This window comes from Centroberyx affinis, unplaced genomic scaffold (genome assembly GCF_046629955.1).
Source record: "Centroberyx affinis isolate AG114_WGS23_722 - 3 ecotype Tasmania unplaced genomic scaffold, CSIRO-AGI_Caff_v1 ptg000082l_1, whole genome shotgun sequence".
Taxonomy (NCBI): Eukaryota; Metazoa; Chordata; class Actinopteri; order Beryciformes; family Berycidae; genus Centroberyx; species Centroberyx affinis.
Genome location: NW_027278790.1, coordinates 135,628 through 157,528, shown reverse-complemented (window position 1 = coordinate 157,528; position 21,901 = coordinate 135,628). Strand labels below are relative to the sequence as shown.

At 40.5% G+C, this 21,901-nt stretch overlaps 2 protein-coding genes across 2 annotated transcripts; both read left to right on the top strand.

The window, feature by feature from the left end:
* Window positions 1-719: 719 nt before the first annotated feature.
* Window positions 720-10,116, top strand: LOC139646137 (sodium- and chloride-dependent betaine transporter-like). The gene is made up of 14 exons (XM_071522059.1): window positions 720-876; window positions 1,033-1,167; window positions 1,279-1,416; window positions 1,678-1,765; window positions 1,899-2,031; window positions 2,240-2,374; window positions 5,226-5,329; window positions 5,574-5,698; window positions 5,790-5,902; window positions 6,464-6,601; window positions 6,692-6,794; window positions 8,187-8,287; window positions 9,269-9,439; window positions 10,018-10,116. Exons 1-14 carry the CDS (start codon window positions 720-722, stop codon window positions 10,114-10,116), a joined length of 1,740 nt encoding a protein of 579 aa, XP_071378160.1.
* A 2,276-nt stretch (window positions 10,117-12,392) lies between these two features.
* LOC139646131 (sodium- and chloride-dependent betaine transporter-like) lies at window positions 12,393-21,124 on the top strand. The gene is made up of 14 exons (XM_071522046.1): window positions 12,393-12,549; window positions 12,725-12,859; window positions 13,039-13,177; window positions 13,448-13,531; window positions 13,691-13,823; window positions 14,034-14,168; window positions 15,867-15,970; window positions 16,271-16,395; window positions 16,486-16,598; window positions 17,014-17,151; window positions 17,244-17,346; window positions 19,066-19,166; window positions 20,285-20,455; window positions 21,026-21,124. The coding sequence occupies exons 1-14, from the start codon at window positions 12,393-12,395 to the stop codon at window positions 21,122-21,124; spliced, it is 1,737 nt and encodes a 578-aa protein (XP_071378147.1).
* Window positions 21,125-21,901: the final 777 nt, after the last annotated feature.

Sequence of the window (21,901 nt, the reverse complement as noted above, 5' to 3'; positions counted from 1 at the left end):
TTAGGTTTTTAAATTGGTCTTAAATTCAGTTCCAGGTAGCGTTGATATGGTCTCGAAAAGTCTAAATTTGGCTTTTTGAAACTTATACCCTGGTTACTGCATTAAAAGCCTGCTCTCCCTTGAATAGGATCCTATGATCAAGTTTGATGTAGTTTCTTGTTCCCCTACTGCTTCCTTTACAGTTCATACAGTAGACCAAGCCGCAAAATGGCTGAAGTGGAGCTAATGATTACTGACTTGAGGCAGTCACAATTTAAATATCGCTGGAAACTAAAATCTACAAAGCCACAGAGAGTTTGAAGTCAAGTAAAACTACAAAATCAAACAAGCAAATGGAGGGAGGAAGCACTTGCTCATGGGGCTTTGAATGTTGGAAGGAGAAATAAAAAATAGGTGCCTTGCAAAGCTGGCCTGAGGTGGTGGTATGGAGCAGGACCAAATATGGTTTATGTCTGTTTGTGATGCTGTAGCCCGTGGTCTGAATACCTTACCCGCAAAAGGAAAGTTTGTGTCTTGCTCTAGCAAGACAAAAGCCCAAGGGCACTGGATACTGGAATGACTGGCTTTTCACTTAAGGGTGATAGGTCAGGGCTAGTAGTCAACTTAGTCAAATTAGGAAACGTTGACATGACAAAAGAAGCAAAGATTAGATTGCAGTATCCTGGAGTCATAACAGAGTGGATTACCTGCACTACAGTGGAAGTCTTCCAGATCTCAAGATGAACAGAGAAAGAAGGAAGGCCAAAAAAGAGAGTGGGATTGAAGACAGAGGACAGTGGGCTAGTAAAACAGAATATATTCTGGTTGTTGCAGGAAATGTGGTTGGTCTGGGCAATGTGTGGAGATTCCCATACCTCTGCTACAAGAATGGTGGAGGTGAATACTACAAATCATAATTAAGGAATGCAAAGTGGTATATTTTGCAGTGGGTGCATTGGATCTCTTCTGAATTAGGGAGGGGTGAGTGTGAACCTACAGTTAATCATTTATTTGATTATTCCTTATCTTCTACATGTCTGTTTTTGTGCCCAGGGGCCTTTCTGGTGCCCTATGGTGTGTTAGCTGTGTTTTGTGGGTTACCTCTGTTCCTGTTGGACATTGGGATTGGTCAGTACACCCAAGAGGGAGTTGTCACCTGTTGGAGGAAAATTTGTCCACTAGCACAAGGTGAGTAGATGTGACTGAAAGTTGCAATCAATGTCCAAAGTTTTGAACATTGATTAATGTATAACCAAATCCAGATATTGACAAATGTAATCTACATCTGTGATTCCTTAGGAATTGGATATGGACAGCTGCTGATCAGACTCTATAGTTTCAGCTATATTGTAGTCCAAGCCTGGGCTATCTTCTACATGATATTCTCCTTCAGTTCCCAGCTCCCCTGGGCCAGCTGTGGAAACACCTGGAACACAGGTAAGGCTTAGAACGTGTTAATACTATATGGCTGACCGACTCATTCAGGGAAACGTAGATATTCTGTAAAAAAAATCCAAAGTAATCACTCTAAATTAAATAGTTACCAACAGACATCAACAATAAATTGCTGATGGCCAGATATAATACACTTTTTTTTTTTCCTTTAGTTATATCCCATTATAATTAATCTAGAGTTATTTCACTTACATCTGTGATTTTCCCTGTAACATCTTGTTCATTTTGATCCCAAAACAACAGCTAATTGTGTGGATCCTCACTCACAGAGTCTGGCCGCAAATCTAACTGTGCTGACCAACACCACCTCCGCTGCTACTGAGTTTTGGGAGTGAGTTCAAATGAATCTGAGCACAACCCATCCCTTTTTCCAATATCTGATGAAGAAATCCCTTTCTTGGGAGTTTATGTCACATTTCTCTAACTCACCTTTTGTCTACCTCTTACGTTTCCTCTTACCTCAGACGGCGGGCGCTGGCCATCTCTGGAGGCATTGAGGAGCTGGGCAGTGTCAGATGGGATCTGGCTTTGTGTCTTCTGGCCAGCTGGGTGCTCTGCTATTTCGCCATCTGGAAAGGTGTCAGATCCTCAGGAAAGGTCCTGTGGTAACATTTTATCTAAAAGGGCAAGATTTACCATACATTAGGAATCTGCAACATACCATACTCCAAATGCATTACCATTTTCATCAGTGACCCTCCAAAATTAGGCATTTCATTAACCTTTTTGTGTAATTTGTTAACAGATCATCTCAAATAGTTTAGGTATAGTTGCATATCCTAATATTTCCTGTTGTCCTGTTTAGGTAGTGTATTTTACAGCCACTTTCCCCTATGTGATGCTCCTGGTACTACTAATCAGGGGGCTGACTCTACCTGGAGCTTGGGAAGGGATTAAGTTCTACCTGTATCCAGACTTGAACCGCCTGGCTGATCCTGAGGTAGGCTGTTTATGTTATATTTTCATTCATTAATTTCATTCATTCATAGATATTTTCATTTGACTGAACTATTATTGACTGTCCCAAATGTAATATGTATGTAATGTAATATGTATGTAAATGTAATTTCATGTTTCGCCACGGTGTCAAAACATTATGTATTCGGGCAGAGATGGTTTAGTGTGTTTGTGTGTATAGAGCATCTTTGCTTCGGGTATGAGTCTTGAAAGTAAATGAGAAGTCGTAAAATGGCAGCAACAGCGCGCATGCGCGACTCAGATCGGGTAGTGACTCAGAACGGGTAATGACAATCCCTCTTAAATTCTGTCCTCCTTGGTCTTTTCCTGTTTGTTTTTATTTACTTATTTCAGTCTGGCATAGGTCCAACATTGGTGGAACAAAGTGCTATTAATTAGCATCGTTTAAGACAGTCAAGAGATGAAGTAAAAGGTGATCAACTGGTTTACACAATGAACCAGTTCTATGTTAAAATGTACAATTCTATGTAAATGCTATGTTAAGTATATGTAGCTAGGCAACCACTGAATCTCAGTGGTTATGGTTGGTTATGGTTTGCTATGGTTATAAAAACACTCCAACACAGAATTCAACTTATTGTTCAACCTTCTCGAGATTACAGATCTGTAACGAGGGATGCTCACCTGATAACACCATTGACCTACCGGCTTTCACTCACCCCAAAGGCACTGTTCTTGAACTCTATGCAATCTTGAAGAGATGTGTCAATCACAACACCCTAAAGAGGTCAAAACTCCAGCAACACTTGTAGTATATAGAACAACTTTATTGTTAGACCAACGCATCTCGGCTTGTGGCCTTCATCAGAGTCATCATGAAACATATTACAGACTGCATTTAAATAGGGTAGCAGAAAAAATTCAAAAAGGTAAAAATAAACACCAGTCATATACATCCACACACATATCAGCCAATGGGATACCTACAAGGATGGGTTGGGTATATGGTCATGTGGCTTCAGGCCAATCGAAGTCCCAGACTGGCAGAGAGGCAAGGGGAGTGTCCACCCATGCCCCTTATTGGACACTCCCCTTGCCTCTCTGCCAGTCTGGGACTACGATTGGCCTGAAGCCACATGACCATATACTATATATAGGTATCCCATTGGTTGATATGTGTGTGGATGTTTTTTTTTTTACCTTTTTTAATTTTTTCTGCTACCCTATTTAAATGCTGTCTGTAATATGTTTCATGACGACCCTGATGAAGGCCACAAGCCGAAACGCGTTGGTCTAACAATAAAGTTGTTCTATATACTACAAGTGTTGCTGGAGTTTTGACCTCTTTAGACTTTTTTCCCTTCTCCATGCACCTTGGAAGTAGGTGAAGTTGTGCCAGAAACCCCTACTCTACAATCACAACACCCTAACAATATCCAGAGCCTTCAGCGTTTCAGGTCAGATCTTGTCTACTCCTCACACCTTGCCACTAAGGAGCTTTCCAACTACCCCGGTGATCTCTACCAAGCAGATGGGCTCAGACCCTCCAGAATCAGTCAGCACTGCCTCCTGAACGGAGGACATGTCTGTTGGGTTTAGGAGTTCCTCAAAGTGCTCCATCCTTCCTACAGTGTCCCCAGTCAAGTTCAGCATTTCCCTGCCCCTGCTGAGAACAGCCTGAGCTATGTCCTGCCTTCCCCAAGTGGTTTTCTAGAATCTCTTTGAGGCTGCCCAAAAGTCATTCTCCATAGCCTGTCCGAAATGCTTCCACACTACAGAAGCTTTTTGGCTTGCCGGTAACTCTCTGCTCAATCAGAAGTCCTTTGTGCCAAGCCGGTCTGAATGGCCTCCTTCTTCAGTTTGTCAGCCTCCATCACTGCTAGTGTTCACCAGTGAGTTCTTGGGTTGCAACCATGACAGACACTGACCATCTCTTGGCCGGAGCTACTAGCAGCCAGTTCCATGACAGAGGTTTTGAACAGGGATTTCAACTCCATGTGCCCAACCTCCTTGGGGATACATGAGAGGCTTGTTTGGAGATGAAAGTTGAAATTGTTCTGTACAGAATCTTTCACCAGGTATTCCCAGCACACCCCATTCCCATGGTTGAGTTTACCAGGTGACAGCTCAGCCCCTCTGTTCACCTGAGCTCAGAACATATGGCCTCAGGTCTGATGAAACAACTACAAATCAACCTTTGGCCACTTATAAAGCTCTTTATGTTAGAACATGGTGTTTGTGACGGACAATCAATGGCTAGCACAGAACTCCAATAAAACATTGTTGCACTGCTCGGGTCCAGATCAGGAAAGCCTTTCTTCCCAGTCATGCCCTTCCAAGTTTCCCAGTCACTGCCAACATGAGCATTGAAGTCTTGCAATGGTGTCAATAGCTGGAGTTTTCTGAACTGCTACCAATGCAAATTTTACTTGCATTGAGGCAACTCAGTGGTCCACCAAGACACAGCCGGGGACTCATGAGTATTCCCCAGTCCACTCAGCGTCTCTCACCCTGGACAACTCCTGAGTAGGAGAGACACCACCCCCTACGGAGGAGTTTGGTTCCAGAGCTGGACTGTGCATGAAGGTGAACCCAACAACATCTAGTTTGTACTTGTCACCCTCACGCACAAGCTCTGGTTGCTTCTGCCCCAGAGAGTTTATGTTCCATCATGTTCCAAGAGCTAGTTCCCATTGCCAAGGTCCACAGTCATAAGTTAGACTATCAGGTACATGGTCAAGGTCCTTGCCTGGTTCACGGTTGTTTGCAAGCATCTGAATTATGTAGATACATCATTACCATGAATGTGCTGTGAGACTGTACAAAATTTGGACTTGTTAACTTGTCAATTTTAATTTTTTGTGACAACATAGGTTTGGATGGAAGCAGGATCACAAATATTTTTCTCCTATAGCGTGGGTGCAGGAGCTCTGATCGTTTTGGGAAGCTATAATGAGCGCAACAACAACTGTTACAAGTAAGTTTGAGTCAGTTTATCATAATTGTTTTTTATGAGAAAAATGAAGTTTGTCTTGTTACAGTTTTACATAAATATTTTCACATTGTAAGTACAGTTTGTCAACCTTTTCTCTAAATGTCAATAATATTGGTCTCACTTCATAATCTTACAGGCCATAACTGATCTCAGTTATGAATCAAAATAGAAGAGCAAAGTTGAATACTGAAATGCTGACCACATATTTTTGGTATAATCACTCTAGGGATTGCTTTTGGCTCTGTCTGCTGAACAGTGGGACCAGTTTTGTTGCTGGATTTGTAGTCTTCTCTGTACTTGGATTCATGGCTCAGAAACAGGGTGTTCCCATTGACATGGTGACTGAGTCAGGTATAGTCACACCATCACTGTATGTAATAAATTTAAATCCAGTTGTATTTGTTGAAATAGCAATCTCTCCTTGTATGTTTTTGTTACACAGGTCCAGGTTTGGCCTTCATTGCATACCCTCAGGCAACAGCCATGATGCCATTGCCTCAATTCTGGACTGTCTGCTTTTTCCTGATGCTTATTCTACTAAGTGTTGACACACATGTAATGCTATTTGTTGTAGTGTATCCTACTATAAAATGAGGAAAACTCTGTCCGTCTGTCTGTCTGCATCCATTTTGCTCCTCAATGGGTTGGCCAATCAATCTGAAACTGCACATGGGTATTGAGCATTGGCATAGGCAGGGACTGACGAAGCAGATTTTTCCATTTTCCCAAATTTATGCTGTTTATGCACATTTTTGTTGGTGTTGGAGTTGTGGTGCACGCATCCCCGGAAGTCTGCACGTAGTTGTGGTGCGCACATCCCCGGGTATGGACTAGTCTTGAGAAAGGGTTAAACCATTGCCCTGCCACTTAAATTTAGTGTCCTGGCACCAAATTCTGGTGTCCTGCCACAATACTGGCATCACATGTTGGTGCCACTGTGCTGCCACTGTCCCAGGACTAAAATATGGTGTCCTGCATAGGGCATCCATTAGTGACCGGGTGGCTGCCCAGTGATTTAAAATGATTTAACCCCTTATCTGTCTTTCATTAATAATCAATGAGTGCATTACAAGTGAATACAATTTAAAGCATTTGCTCATTTCATTTTGCCTCCAGTTTGTGGCAGTGGAGTGTTTCATCACCTCAGTGAGCGACTTGTTTCCTAAGCTGCTTCGCACACGAGGAAGGCATGAGATCTTTGTCCTCCTCATCTGTTTATCCACCTTCCTCATACAACTGTCCCTGGTCTCTGAGGTGAATATCATATTATCAGAAATATTTGAATTAACTTAGCTCACAGGAAATGATTTCCCTTACTGAAATGTTTTCTCCTGCATGCTATAGGGAGGAGTCTACATATTTCAGCTCATTGAATATTATGGCTGCAGTCGAGCTATTCTGGATTTCATGGCTATATTTGAACATGTGACTGTGGGCTGGATATTTGGTAAGCAAATGGCTTTAACTTTTTACATGATGTCATTGGATTTCCAAGTTTTTTCACACTTGTTTTCAACTCTATTTACTGTTATGGGGTTACTCCTTCATTCTACATCCTCATCAGTGATTTTCAAATCCTGTTTCTGGGGACTGTTTCTCTATTGATTTTGATGTGTTTATGATTATAATCGGCCTGATGGTGGCGCTATAATTAAAGGTCAAAAATAAAAAGTTTAAAGGGCTGTATCTCCCACACTGTTTGTTCGATTTACATGAAACTTGGTACACATGTCCATCTAACCGTACTCTACAAATTTTCCATAAGGACCCTCAAGGTCCGCCTGGAACATTTTTGAGATATTTTGAATTATTTGAAAAACACATTTTTAACATCTCCTCCTACACCATTTGACCGATTACCACAAAAATCGGTCAGTAGCATCTATGGTCCTATGCTCTTTAAATTTTGTTCATAGATTGTTGATATCTACTGTAGTTTTGAAGATATTAACTCTTAAAGGCATGGCCTATAAGGCGTGGCCTATAAGCTAAATTGTTATAACTTTGTGATAGATGGTCCAATCATCATGAAACTTGGACAATGTGTTCAGATATAATAAACGTGTGCAAAGCCATTCAAATATTGACCAATAGGGGGCGCCACAAAGGCCAGAAAACTGTATCTCCTAATCCAAGGTGAAATTGCACGAAAATTTGGTTTGGTTGTCATTAGTGAAAGTGGGCGTAGCCTATGACATTTTGGCTTATAACTCAAACAGAATTTCACCAATCGCTATGAAACTTGGCAATCATGTTCCAACCTTTATGTGGAACATGCAGCCATACAGATCCGACCAGATTTTGCCCAACAGCAGCATTTTGAGTGTTCAGCTAGACACAGTAAAGCCAATACGAAGTTGGATATTGACACCTTTTAACTTGCTATTACATTGTTCAGTAGCAGAACTTGATAGCTTGGGGCCTGATAGCTCAACAGCCTAATATGACAAAACTGACAGTAATCTTAATGCAAACTTCTCAGTTTCAGCTCTGGCTGCTGTACTGGCATGAACCCAGCCATCGCCACTAGCGGCTATTTTTAATTAGAAGTTAAATTTGTTATTGAGCATTAAAAAAAATAGTTAAGGTAAATACCCTTTATTATTGGGGAATGAATTGAATGGCTTTTTATTACATTTCTGCATTACAAAGGAGTGCTCAGATTACTTTTTTGTGGTAACTAGATGTGAGTAACACAAAAGTAACCTAATGAGTTAATTTTAAACTTTGTAATGCAATCAGTTACTTTTTACAAGGTAAAGTAACTAATTATTTTTAAAAAGTAACAGTCCCCAACATTTCAGAAAATGTGAACTTGGACAATCTGTTTCACCAACAGGGGTTGATCGTTTTTCTGATGTCATGGAGGACATGACAGGGCAGCGACCATGTCTTTTCTTCTGTCTGTGCTGGAGGTATTTCTCTCCTTTGTTGTCACTGGTGAGTCAGCCAAGTTTCTGGAGCCTGATCGTCTCTCTCTCCTTCATAGTATAGTCCTCTCAAAATGTTGTCATTACTCGGATCCATTTTTTTTCTCCTATAGTGGAAATGAATGGGATTTTTGATCTCATTTGTCAATTGTTCTGCTCTTAAAATGGGGGAAATAATGATAGTAGAAATGACATATGCCAAAGTTATTACATATTTTAACACATTGTTGAATATATTTTTTTTTGCTAAAATCCATGGTGCGAGTGTTGCATTATCTTTGCTTCATGAAGCCACAAAATGCTGGTATGCTAAGCTAAGTATGGCTAGCGATTTCTTTTTTTTTTTAATTGCAGATTCAAAACCATCAGAATCTACCTCAACAAATAAAGAAAGGCATAACAGAGGAACCAACAAAAGTAGAAATAGTCAAAATAAGCATTACGCATAGTTAAAGGCGATAATTTTATATTCATTCATTTTCACGTTAGACTGAAAGGGGGCGGTATCCGGAATCCCTCATTTGGGCCAAAAAATTATGTGGTGTCACCCATTTCTATGGGGTGTAACAATTTTCTGATCACAAACTATCTGACGATGCTAAAGGTGAAATACCTGCCTTGACATCACTGATTGAGGTGTTGCCAGACGTTTCACCCCATCAACGGTTTTCTGCCCCTAGAAATACAAGACTTAATTTGAAAAATTAAAGTACAGGATTGATACTATTCACTATGTAAAAGACATACAACCATGTTTACAGCTCAAAAATGTGATTTAGTGATAATTCGTTCTTTAAGAGTGAATAAGAGATAAGAATGCAGCAGGAACATTTTCTGACTCCATGTTTAATGTATTTACAGGGGCTAAAATGTTTGTCTGTCAAATTACCTCAATTTCTGACCAGACATGTTTGTAAAAAATTTTAAGATTTTTCATTTAAAAAACATGTTCAATGACTGTGGTAATCTGACCCTCCCCACACCTTTTTAGACTTCCTTTATCCTCTACTTGGTGAACTACAAACAACTCAGGATTAACCGCTCGTACATTTACCCTGACTGGGCATATGCACTTGGCTGGACCGTGGCACTCTCGTCTATGATCATGGTGCCGTTGTATGGGATTGGACAGATCTGTTTTGCAAAAGGCACCTTGAGACAGGTCAGTATCAAACAATTTCTCTCTACAAGAGCAATTTTTTTGTTTTCTCTGTATTAGTGAACTCTTATAGTGATAGTGCTGGTGAGCAGCCTGTGTGTGAGTGAGTGAGTGAGTGGGCAATCTACCTTAAGAGCAAGCTGATTTAAGAGCAAGCTGAAAACAGAAGGAGAGGTATTTCCAGATTAATAGGCAAACAGGAAAGAGGAAAAGGCTACAGCATTCTGAGAGGTGGGATTTGAACCCCAGCCTGGCGTGGTCAATGATATATCCAGTCACTGTTTGTGTGTGTGCCATTCTCAATATAATGCTGGCTATTATATCATTATATTCTATCATTATATTCTTCCTCTTAATTTTAGAATTGATTTTACGATCTCACTATTTTGGGTTAACAAGGCCTTACCCCCAGGTTACATCTCTGACCTTTTGACCCCTTATGAGCCTGAATGTAGCCTGAGATTAGTAGTAGTAGTAGTGTCATCTAAAGTGAAAGCCAACATAATGTATAAATAAGGAGCTCCTAATCACTAAAAGCAGTAGGAGATCAAACCCACTCACCAAGTTTTTTCCTCCACCAGCGTTTGTCCGTCCTTTGTCGCCCTGTAAATGATCCAGGCTGGCTGAGGAGGAAAACAGAAGAAGCTGAGGCGGGCGTGGAAATGATGTCTCTGCAGTAGTCATATAGTGGCAGCTTGGAGTAACATCCATTTGTTTTAAATTATGCAAACCTAATGTCGGTCAGGCTTAATAGCTCTGTTACTGTAGAATGAAAAATATCTCTAATTCTATGTGTTGACTTGGTAGGGGGGGGCTACCCTTTGTTTATATTCAAATTGTTTTATTGTGTTTTATTGTTGAAGTGTTTTAAGAAAGGGAGACTTTGGAAGTGGAGGTTTTTGTGTATAATAAATTGTGAAATGAAAAGTGAAGACTTACAGCAAAGACTGCTGCTGTAGAGTGTTTGCTAGTCTTACAGAGAATCACCTGATCTCCAACGTACCACTCAAGCATTAGTTGTTTAGAAAAATTACAAATGTAATACATGATTATTAACAACTTAAGCTATAACATTTTCAGGCTTTCTAGGACTCCGGTTGACTGCTATATAAAAAATAAAAAATAGAAAGAAAAAAAAAATCTGTGTTCACTGAATCACTATATTTGATCAAGTATAGTGGAGACTATATGAAATCCAATGAAAATCTGATTCTGCTTGTATAATCCTTCAGAGGGACAGGATACCCTAATTTTCTATACAGTGCACTGATGTGCAATTTATTTTCAAGAGTTTCTGACAATGCAGAAATGTGTAATTTTATATGCTATGTATTAATAAAGACGTAGAGGTGCCCCGGTGGCTCACCAAGTAGAGCGCGTACCATATAAGGCTCAGTCCTTCCCACAGCGACCTGGGTTCGAATCATTTGCTGCATGTCCTCCCCTCTCTCTCCCATACCTTCCTGTCTCTCTCTCACTATCTCTGTCAAATAAAGCATAAAAATGACTAAAATAAATCTTTAAAAAATGAATAAAGAAGTAAGTCAATTGATCTAGTAAGTTCCAAGTCAGCTGTTAAGGGCGCTCATGTTTGGAGAGGATGACTGAGAAACAAGCATGGCCGGTGGTGACTTGTCTACGAGCTCAGCTCTCAGCTGGGCCGGTCGGTAGATGCATCAGAGCTTTACCCCATGATTGTTAATGGCCTGGAGCCCAGTGAGAGAGAGACGGCTAGTTTTCTCTCAGGCAGAGAGGAGACAGGCAGGAATAGCTTAGTAGCAGGACGACACCTAGGCAGAGACAGACGAGAGACTGCCTGATGTCTTCTGTCGCTGGAGTGGGAGGACTGATGGCTGGACTTTTTCATCTGCGAGGCGCCAGCAGCGTTGGAGCCATTTCCACTGCTGCTTGGAGCTGCAATTAGTATGCAATGACCACAAGGCATTCTGAATTCTGACTGGAGGCAATCACAGTTTGAATAATTCTGGCTGTGTGTGTCTACTACTACTTTATTCAAATTGGCACGTGTCCGTATAATTCAAAGTTCATGTTCTGCCTGTCCTACCACAGAGCATTGAGGAAAAAACAATTATTGCCATTTCCAGTCATCCAATCTTGTATGATGTCTCTTCAGGATGATTGGGTATCGTAAAAGATAGAATCAGTAACAACTTTCACCAAATTAAATAAGATTGAGGTTGGCCTACATTTATACCCATGATTACTTTTTTCATTTAAAAAAAAAACAGAAAAACAACATGTACTGTATGCATTTATAAGCTAAGTAGCATCCCGAAAGCAGTAGCCTAATCAATAATTTACTTAGGAACAGGCCGTACACATTTCTCTACACTCATTTCCATAGCCATGAAGTGTCCAAAATCAAGTTGTGAGCTTGGCATTATAAGTTTCTATCTTTGAATGTTACTTGCTTGATGCTTGTGTGGTGTTTGGTTTTTTTTTTTAAGAAACCTTACCTAAATACTTAATAAAAAGATAGAAGGTACATCACACTTTTGCCAGCTGGTCTAAGCGTTCATTAGTGTGTCTGTCTGGTGTGTCGGGGGCTGAAGAAGGAACGACACGGACGGTGAAAAGCAAAAAAGGTAAGATATTAACATGCCACAGTAACCCGTTTAATATTGGAGTAAGCCAAGCGACTTAACAGAGTTTCTCATGAACCCGGTTATACATCAACCCAAAACCAGGTTATCTGAGTAACCAGGTTTGGAACGAAATTCTCTGTGCATGTTAAAGTAGGCAGTGTGGCCCTCCAGGTCTAGCAAGACCGAAACCCAAGGGTATTTGATGGAATGACTGGATGACAGTAGTCAATGTGTGTATAGTCAAATTAGCAAACTTTAGCATAACAAGAGCAGTATATTACATTGCAGTATTCTGGAATCATAACAGAGTGGATTACCTGCACTATAGTGGAAGTCTTTCAGATCTCAAGATGAACAGAGAAAGAAGGAAGGCCAAAAAGGAGAGAAGGATTGAAGACAGAGGACAGTGGGCTAGTAAAACAGAATATGTTCTGGTTGTTGCAGGAAGTGTGGTTGGTCTGGGCAATGTGTGGAGATTCCCATACCTCTGCTACAAGAATGGTGGAGGTGAATAATACGAAATCATAATTTAGGAACGTAAAGTGGTATATTTTGATCAGCAAGAGTGTATTGCAGTGGGTGCATTGGATCTCTTCTGAATTAAAGAGGGGTGAGTGTGAACCTACAGTTAATCATTTATTTGATTATTCCTTATCTTTTACATGTCTGTTTTTGTACCCAGGGGCCTTTCTGGTGCCCTATGGTGTGTTAGCTGTGGTTTGTGGGATACCTCTGTTCCTGTTGGACGCTGGCATTGGTCAGTACACCCAAGAGGGAATCGTCACCTGTTGGAGGAAAATTTGTCCACTAGCACAAGGTGAGTAGATGTGTGTGTGACTGAAAGTTGCAATCAATAATAAGAAATATAATAAATACAAATTTTACGGTAACTGACTGATTTACGATTCACGTTTTGAAGGACCAAAGTTTTGACCATTGATCAATGTATAACTGAATACAGATTGAAATATGTAATCTACATTTGTGATTCCTTAGGAATTGGATATGGACAGCTGCTGATTAGACTCTATGGTTTCAGCTATATTGTAGTCCAAGCCTGGGCTATCTTCTACATGATATTCTCCTTCAGATCCCAGCTCCCCTGGGCCAGCTGTGGAAACACCTGGAATACGGATAAGGCTTAGAACGTGTTAATACTACATGGTTTAGGACTCATTCAGGGAAACGTATATATTCTGTAAACATTTCCAAAGTAATCAATCTACATGAAACAGTTACCAACAGACCTCAACAATAAATTGCTGATGGCCAGATAGACTATACTCATACCTTATTTGAAATTAAATGGTAGTTTTAATTAAGTTGAATCTGGAGTTATTTCTCTTACATCTGTGATTTTCCCTGTAACATCCTGTTCATTTGTTCACATGTTCCAAAAAACAGCTAATTGTGTGGATCCTCACTCACCAAGTCTGGCTGCAAACACCATGTTGACCAACACCACCTCCGCTGCTACTGAGTTTTGGGAGTGAGTCTTAATCAACCCAAGGACAACCCATCACTTTGTCCTATGTGATGAAGAAATGATGAACTCCCTTTTCCTTTTCTCAGGAGTTTGTGTCCCATTTCTTTACAATGTATATTTAACTCACATTTTATCTACATCTTACGTTTCCTCATACCTCAGACGGCGGGCGCTGGCCATCTCTGGAGGCATTGAGGAGCTGGGCAGTGTCAGATGGGAGCTGGCTTTGTGCCTTCTGGCCAGCTGGGTGCTCTGCTATTTCGCCATCTGGAAAGGTGTCAGATCCTCAGGAAAGGTGCTGTGGTAATATTTTATGTAAAAGGGCAAGATTTACCATACATTAGGAATCTGCAACATGCGATACTACAGGTGCATTACCATTTTCATCAGTGACCCTCCAAAATTATGCATTTCATCAACCTTTTTGTGTAATCTGTTATTACAAATCATCTCAAGTAATTTAGGCATAGTTGCATATCCTAATATTTCCTGTTTTCCTTTTTAGGTAGTGTATTTTACAGCCACTTTCCCCTATGTGATGCTCCTGGTACTCCTAATCAGGGGGCTGACTCTACCTGGAGCTTGGGAAGGGATTAAGTTCTACCTGTATCCAGACTTGAACCGCCTGGCTGATCCTGAGGTAACCTGTTTATGCCACCTCTATTATAGTAGTAGCCTGATATACAAATAGCTAAATAATCCCTTTTAAATTCTGCCCTGGTTGCCTATGGTCTTTTCCTGTTATATGACTTATTTGAATCAGGCTGGCAGTCCTCCCAGAGGATACCTCAGGGAACACAGTTGAAGGCTTCTTCCAAATCCACAAAACACATGCAGATTAGCAAACTTCTGTGCACCCTCAGTTATTTGTGAGAGGGTAAAAAACTTGTCCACAATTCCAGAACCAGCATGAAATGCTCATTGTTCCTCCTGAATCTGAGGTTCTACTATCGGTCTACCATGACGTTTCAATCCAACTAATCCCAAATCTGACAAACCACAACACCCCAACAATATCAACAGCTTTCAGCATTTCAGGTCAGATCTTGTCTACTCCTCGCACCTTACCACTGAGGAGCTTTCCAACTACCCCAGTGACCTCTAACAAGGAGATGGCCTCAGACCCTCCAGAATCAGTCAGTACTGCCTCCTGAACGACAGGTTTTCTGGTTTGCCAGTCTCTGCCCAATCAGAAATCCTTTGTGTAAAGCCGGTCCGGAAAGCCTCCTTCTTCAGCTTGTCAGCCTCCGTCACTGCCGGTGTCCAGCAGTGGGTTCTTGGGTTGCCACCATGACAGACATCAACCACTTTTTGGCCACAGCTCCTAGCAGCAACTTCCATGACAGAGGTTTTGAACAGGGTCCATTTCGACACCATATCCCCAACCTTCTTGGGGATACAGTAGAAGCTTGTTTGGAGATGAAAGTTTAAATCATTCTGGATAGAATCTTTCACCAGGTATTCCCAGCGCACCCCATCACTACATGGTTGGGTTTACCAGGTCTGTCTGGCAGTATACCCACAGTTAACAGCTCAGCCCCTCTCTTCACCTGAGCGTCCAGAACATATGGCCTCAGGTCTGATGAAACAACTTGATCAACTCGATCAGCAAAATCAATAAGTTGATCATCAACCTTTAGCCAAAGGTGCACTGGTGCCATGTGGATTTATGAAGCTTGTTGTGTTAGAACATGGTGTTTGTGATGGACAGTCAATGGCTAGGTGAATGGCTAGATCAGGCAGGCTGGTCTTCCCAGTCATGCCCTTCCAAGTTTACCAGTCGCTGCCAACATGAGCTTTGAAGTCTTTGGAGTCTGTAGCTGTCTCCAAGAAGGCCGAGTTTTCTGAACTGCTGTTAATGCAACATTTACTTGTACTGTGGCAACTCAATCGTCCATCAGGATAGACTCCAACTGTGCAGCACCCATGAGACTCATGAGTCTCCCAGTACACTCAGAGCCTCTCACTCTGGACAACTCCCGAGTAGGAGGGACCACCCCCTATGGAGGAGTTTGGTTCCAGAGCCGGACTGTGCATGAAGATGAACCCAACTATATCTACAGTAGTTGGTACTTCTCAACCTCATGCACCAGCTCTGGTTCCTTCGCCCCCAGAGAAGTTATGTTCCATGTTCCAAGAGCCAGTTTCCATTGCCCACAGTCTACAGTTATAAGTCAGACTATCAGGTAAATGGATCAAGGTCTTGCCCCTTGCCTGGTTCTTGGTTTTTTGCAAGCATCTGAATTATGTAGATACATCATTACCATGAATGTGCTGTGAGACTGTACAAAATCTGGACTTGTTATTTTGTCAACTTAATTTTTTTGTGGCAACATAGGTTTGGATGGAAGCAGGATCACAAATATTCTTCTCCTATAGCGTGGGTGTAGGAAGTATGATCGTTTTGGGCAGCTACAATGAGTACAACAACAACTGTTACAAGTAAGCTTGAGTCAGTCATCACAATTGTTTTTTATGACAAAAATTAAGTTCGTTCTTAGAAATTATTGTCTGGTTACAGTGGATTATGTAAATATTTTCACATTGAAAGTACAATTTTTCACAAATGACAATTTCATCATTATCAGTGTTTTTTAATTCATTATTTTCCTCTAAATGTCAATAATATTGGTCTCATTTTGTAATCTTACAGACCATAATTGAGATGTTGATGAATCAAAATATAGGAGCACACATGAACACTGAAATGCTGACTACTTATTTTTGGTATAATCACTCTAGGGATTCCATGTGGCTTTGTCTACTGAACAGTGCGACCAGTTTTGTTGCTGGATTTGTAGTCTTCTCTGTACTTGGATTCATGGCTCAGAAACAGGGTGTTCCCATTGACATGGTGGCTGAGTCAGGTATAGTCATACTGCACTGCATTTAATACATTTAAATCCAGCTATATTTGGTTAAATAGCAATCTCTCCTTGTATGTTTTTGTTACACAGGTCCAGGTTTGGCCTTCATCGCATACCCTCAGGCAACAGCTATGATGCCATTGCCTCAATTCTGGACTGTCTGCTTTTTCCTGATGCTTGTTCTACTGAGTGTTGACACACATGTAATGCTATTTGTTGTGGTGTATCCTGAGAAAGGGTTAAACCATTGCCCTGCCACTTAAATTTAGTGTCCAAATTTTGGTTTCCTGCCACTGTGGTGCCATTGTCCCAGGGCTAAAATTTGGTGTTCTGCATAGGACATTCCGGGCATGTGACCAGGCATTTGGGTCGAATCCATCCGACACCGAATGTTCGAGTCCATCCTGATTCGATTTAATATGGTAATATTAAAATCTGACTTGTGTGATTAGTGCCCGGGAGGCCGCCTAGTGATACAAGACTGTATTACACAGTGAAAAATTTAAAATGATTTAACCCCTACTCTGTCATTCTCTGTCACTCTGTTCATTAATAATCAATGAGTGCATTACAAGTGAATACAATATAAACCATTTGCTCATTTCATTTTGCCTACAGTTTGTGTCCGTGGAGTGTTTAGTCACCTCAGTGAGCGACTTGTTTCCTAAGCTGTTTCGCACAAGAGGAAGGCATGAGATCTTTGTCCTCCTCATCTGTGTATCCGCCTTCCTCATACAACTGTCCTTGGTCTCTGAGGTGAACATCATATTGTCAGAAATATGTGAATTCATTTTTCTCAGATAACAAAGTATTTCCCTTATTGTAATGTTTTCTCCTGCATGCTGTAGGGAGGAGTCTACATATTTCAGCTCATTGAATATTATGGCTGCAGTCGAGCTATTCGGGATTTCATGGCTATATTTCAATATTTGGCTGTGGGTTGGATATTTGGTAAGCAATGGCTATAACTTTTTATGTGATGTCTTTGGATTCCCAAGCTTTTACTATTTTCTTTTCAACTCTATACATAGGTATGAGGTTACTCCATTCTACATCCTCATCAGTGGTTTTCAAATCCTGTTTCTGGGGACTTATGTTTTCCCAACAAATTCACATGCAAGAAAATAATTATTTGGCAACTATTTAATACTGAGGTTTTGGCATCCCATTTAAACTAATTTCAAATTGTGATTCACCCATTGGATCCCAACACCGGCTTTGAAAAATAAAGGAGCTTGGTACTTACAGACACTGATCATGTGTAATTTGTCACAGGCAACATAGAGACGTCTGCCATAAAGAGGAGAGTGAGTACAACAGTGTCTTGAAGTATAAAAACTACGCTTTCTACTCAGCTCCTATTTCCTTTCTTCACATTTCTCTATAATGCATCATCATCATCTAAGGTCACAGAAATATTTTGTTGGATCTATTGTCAGGACACTGTGGCTCAGATCTTGGCACCCCTTACTGTTGGCTGATTGAAATGTTGGTGATCTAGGAATTGCAACTTATTTTAGTGTTACAGTCATTCCAAGTTGCTCTGTATAAGAATGCCAGCTAAATGCCAAAAATATGAAAATGTAAAATGCATTACAGCTATACACTCACCTAGCACTTTATTAGGAACACCTGTACACCTGCTTATTCATGCTATTATCCATTGAACCAATCATGTGGCAGCAGTGCAATGCATAAGATCATGCAAATACAGGTCAGCAGCTTCAGTTCATGTTCACATCAAACATCAGAATGGGGAAAAAATGTGATCTCAGTGACTTTGACCGTGGCATGGCTGTTGGTGCCAGATGGTTGACACTGAGCTGAAAGCTGATACCTACCCAGTATTAGTAAGGTGTTCCTAATAATGTGCTCTGTGAGTGTATAGGCCTACTGTAACTGCATTGGCAGTCGTCTTTTCCTGCTTTACTTTGCTCAGTCATGCTGGTGATACGTAGTTCCATCAAAAATGTCAAGGGGAGTTTCACAAACTAAAGCAGTCTTTGAACCTTGTTTTGTCACACTCAATTGTTTTGCTCAGATTGTGGCAGACATAGTAGACAGTATGTAGTCAAGGGACTACGCCATTGATCCCAAATAAACACTCTTTCTAAACCTGAGAGAAGGAACTACAGATAATCATTGTTGAAGATAATGCATTACAAAGGAGTGTTCAGATTTTTTTGTGGTAACTAGAAGTGGGTAACATAAAAGTACCCTAATGAGTTACTGGTAACACTTAAGGGTGCATCAAGGGTACATTAATTAAGGGTTAGTTAATTAACAGTTAACTAATGTGTCTGGTAATCATTTACTAATGGTGTTCATGTTAACTACGGTATTCATTTATACATTATTTAATAGTCATCTTTATAAACTATTAAATAATGTATAAATTAATACCTTAATTAACATGAACACCATTAGTAAATTACCAGACACATTAGTTAACTGTTAATTAAGGGTTAGTTAATGCTTATTAAGCATTAACTAACCCTTATTAAGCATTAGCTAACCCTTAATGTACCCTTATTGTAAAGTGTTACCGGGTTACTACTTTGTTATGTAATCAGTTACTTTTTACAAGATAAAGTAACTAATTCTTTTTTTAAAGTAACCGTCCCAAACACTTCAGAATATGTAAACTTGGACAATCTGTTTCACCAACAGGGGTTGATCGTTTTTCTGACGTCATGGAGGACATGACAGGGCAGCGACCATGTCTTTTCTTCCGTCTGTGCTGGAGGTATTTCTCTCCTCTGTTGTCACTGGTGAGTCAGCCAAGTTTCTGGAGCCTGATCGTCTCTCTCTCCTTCACAGTATAGTCCTCTCAAATGTTGTCGTCATTTCCCAGATCCATTTTTTTCTTCTATAGCGAAAATGAATAGGATATTTGAATCTTGTTTGCCAATCGTTATGGTCTTAAAATAGTGAAATAATGTGAGTAGAAATTACATATTCCAATGTTATTACATATTTTAACATGTTCACAAAGCCACAAAATGCTGGAATGCTAAACTAGGTATGGCTAGCGATTTATTTTTTTCATTGCAGATTCATAATCATCAGATTCTACCTCAACAAATAAAGAAAGGCATAATAGAGGAACCCCCAAAAGCAGAAATAGTCAATATTAGTGTTACACACAAGGCAATCATTTTACACTCCTATTCATTTTCATGTTAGACTGAAAGGGGACGGAATCCGGAATCCCTCATTTGGCCCAAAACATTATGTCATGCTTGAGAGAACAATTACAATTACAGTGTATTTATTTACAGTTATTCCAACTTAACTAGTGTGTAAACACACTGTTTTCCGGCAGTCTTCGCCTAGTACACAATTTTCAAAGATGCAAAAGAAGTGGGTGGGGAGTGAGACTGAATGGGGGGTGGGGTGGGGAGGTGGACTCTATCATAACAGATTAACCATCTCTACTTGGGGGCAGTAACAGTTTTCTGATTGCAAACTATCTGACGATGCTAAAGGTGACATACCTGCCTTAACATCACTGATTGAGGTGTGGCCAGACGTTTAACCCCATCAACGAAATACAAGACTTAATTCTAAAAATTAGTACAGGAAGTACAGGATTGATGCTATTCAATATATAAAAGCCATATAACCATGTTTACAGCTCCAAAGATGTGATTTAGTGCTAATTCTTTCTTTAAGAGTGAAGAAGAGATAAGAATGCAGCAGGAACATTTTCTGACTCCATCTTTAATGTATTTACGGAGTCTAAAATATTTGTCTGTCAAATGACCTCTATTTCTGAACAGACATATTTGTAAAAAAATTCACATTCACATTCACATTTTTCATTTAAAAACATGTGACTAAAACTGACACTCAATGACTAAAACTGACACTCCCCATACCTTTTTAGACTTCCTTTATCCTCTACTTGGTGAACTACAAGCAACTCAGGGTTAACCGCTCGTACATTTACCCTGACTGGGCATATGCACTTGGCTGGACCGTGGCACTCTCGTCTATGATCATGGTGCCGTTGTATGGGATTGGACAGATCTGTTTTGCAAAAGGCACCTTGAGACAGGTCAGTATCAAACAATTTCTCTCTACAAGAGCAATTTTTTTGTTTTCTCTGTATTAGTGAACTCTTATAGTGATAGTGCTGGTGAGCAGCCTGTGTGTGAGTGAGTGAGTGAGTGGGCAATCCACCTTAAGAGAAAGCTGAAAACAGAAGGAGAGGTGTTTCCACATTAAGAGGCAAACAGAGGAAAGAGGAAAAGGCCACAGTATTCTGAGAGGTGGGATTTGAATCCCAGCCTGGCGTGGTCAATGATATATCCAGTCACTGTTTGTGTGTGTGCCATTCTCAATATAATGCTGGCTAAGTGGCTATCATATCATTATATTCTATCATTATATTCTTCCTCTTAATTTTAGAATTGATTTTAAGATCTCACTATTTTGGGTTAACAAGGCCTTACCCCAGGTTACATCTCTGACCTTATGAGCCTGAATGCAGCCTGAGATTAGTAGTAGTAGTAGTAGTAGTAGTGTCATCTAAAGTGAAAGCCAACATAATGTATAAATAAGGAGCTCCTACTCACTAAAAGCAGTAGGAGATCAAACACACTCACCAAGTTTTTTCCTCCACCAGCGTTTGTCCGTCCTTTGTCGCCCTGTAAATGATCCAGGCTGGCTGAGGAGGAAAACAGAAGAAGCTGAGGCGGGCGTGGAAATGATGTCTCTGCAGTAGTCATATAGTGGCAGCTTGGAGTAACATCCATTTGTTTTAAATTATGCAAACCTAGTGTCCACACCTAGTGAAAAGTGAAGACTTACAGCAAAGACTGCTGCTGTAGAGTGGTTGCTAGTCTTACAGAGAATCACCTGATCTCCAACGTACCACTCAAGCATTAGTTGTTTAGAAAAATTACAAATGTAATACATGATTATTAACAACTTAAGCTATAACATTTTCAGGCTTTCTAGGACTCCGGTTGACTGCTATATAAAAAATAAAAAATGGAAAAAAAAAAAAAATCTGTGTTCATTGAATCACTATATTTGATCAAGTATAGTGGAGACTATATGAAATCCAATGAAAATCTGATTCTGCTTGTACTCTAATTTTCCATACAGTGCACTGATGTGCAATTTAATTTCAAGAGTTTCTGACAATGCAGAAATACATAATTTTATATGCTACTTATTAATAAAGAAGTAAGTCAATTGATCTAGTAAGTTCCAAGTCAGCTGTTAAGGGCGCTCATGTTTGGGGAGGATGACTGAGAAACAAGCATGGCCGGTGGTGACTTGTCTACAAGCTCAGCTCTCAGCTGGGCCGGTCGGTAGATGCATCAGAGCTTTACCCCATGATTGTTAATGACCTGGAGTAGAAGACTGTATTGGGATTGGGATCCTGCGGGTACCGCAGAACCCAGCGCAAATCTCGCGGAAGCGGGCGGTTTTAACGTTGCTGCGGGCGGGAGCGGGCGGTCAAAAAATAAACTGCGGGTCCCAGGATTTAACC

Coding starts and splice junctions, on each gene's coding strand:
- LOC139646137 (XM_071522059.1), top strand. CDS start 720: ATGAACAGAGAAAGAAGGAAGGCCAAAAAAGAGAGTGGGATTGAAGAC. Junction 1,766..1,898: donor GCTGCTACTGAGTTTTGGGA/GTGAGTTCAAAT, acceptor CTCTTACCTCAG/ACGGCGGGCGCTGGCCATCT. Junction 5,330..5,573: donor CGCAACAACAACTGTTACAA/GTAAGTTTGAGT, acceptor TAATCACTCTAG/GGATTGCTTTTGGCTCTGTC.
- LOC139646131 (XM_071522046.1), top strand. CDS start 12,393: ATGAACAGAGAAAGAAGGAAGGCCAAAAAGGAGAGAAGGATTGAAGAC. Junction 13,178..13,447: donor GGAAACACCTGGAATACGGA/TAAGGCTTAGAA, acceptor CCAAAAAACAGC/TAATTGTGTGGATCCTCACT. Junction 16,599..17,013: donor TACTGAGTGTTGACACACAT/GTAATGCTATTT, acceptor TTTTGCCTACAG/TTTGTGTCCGTGGAGTGTTT.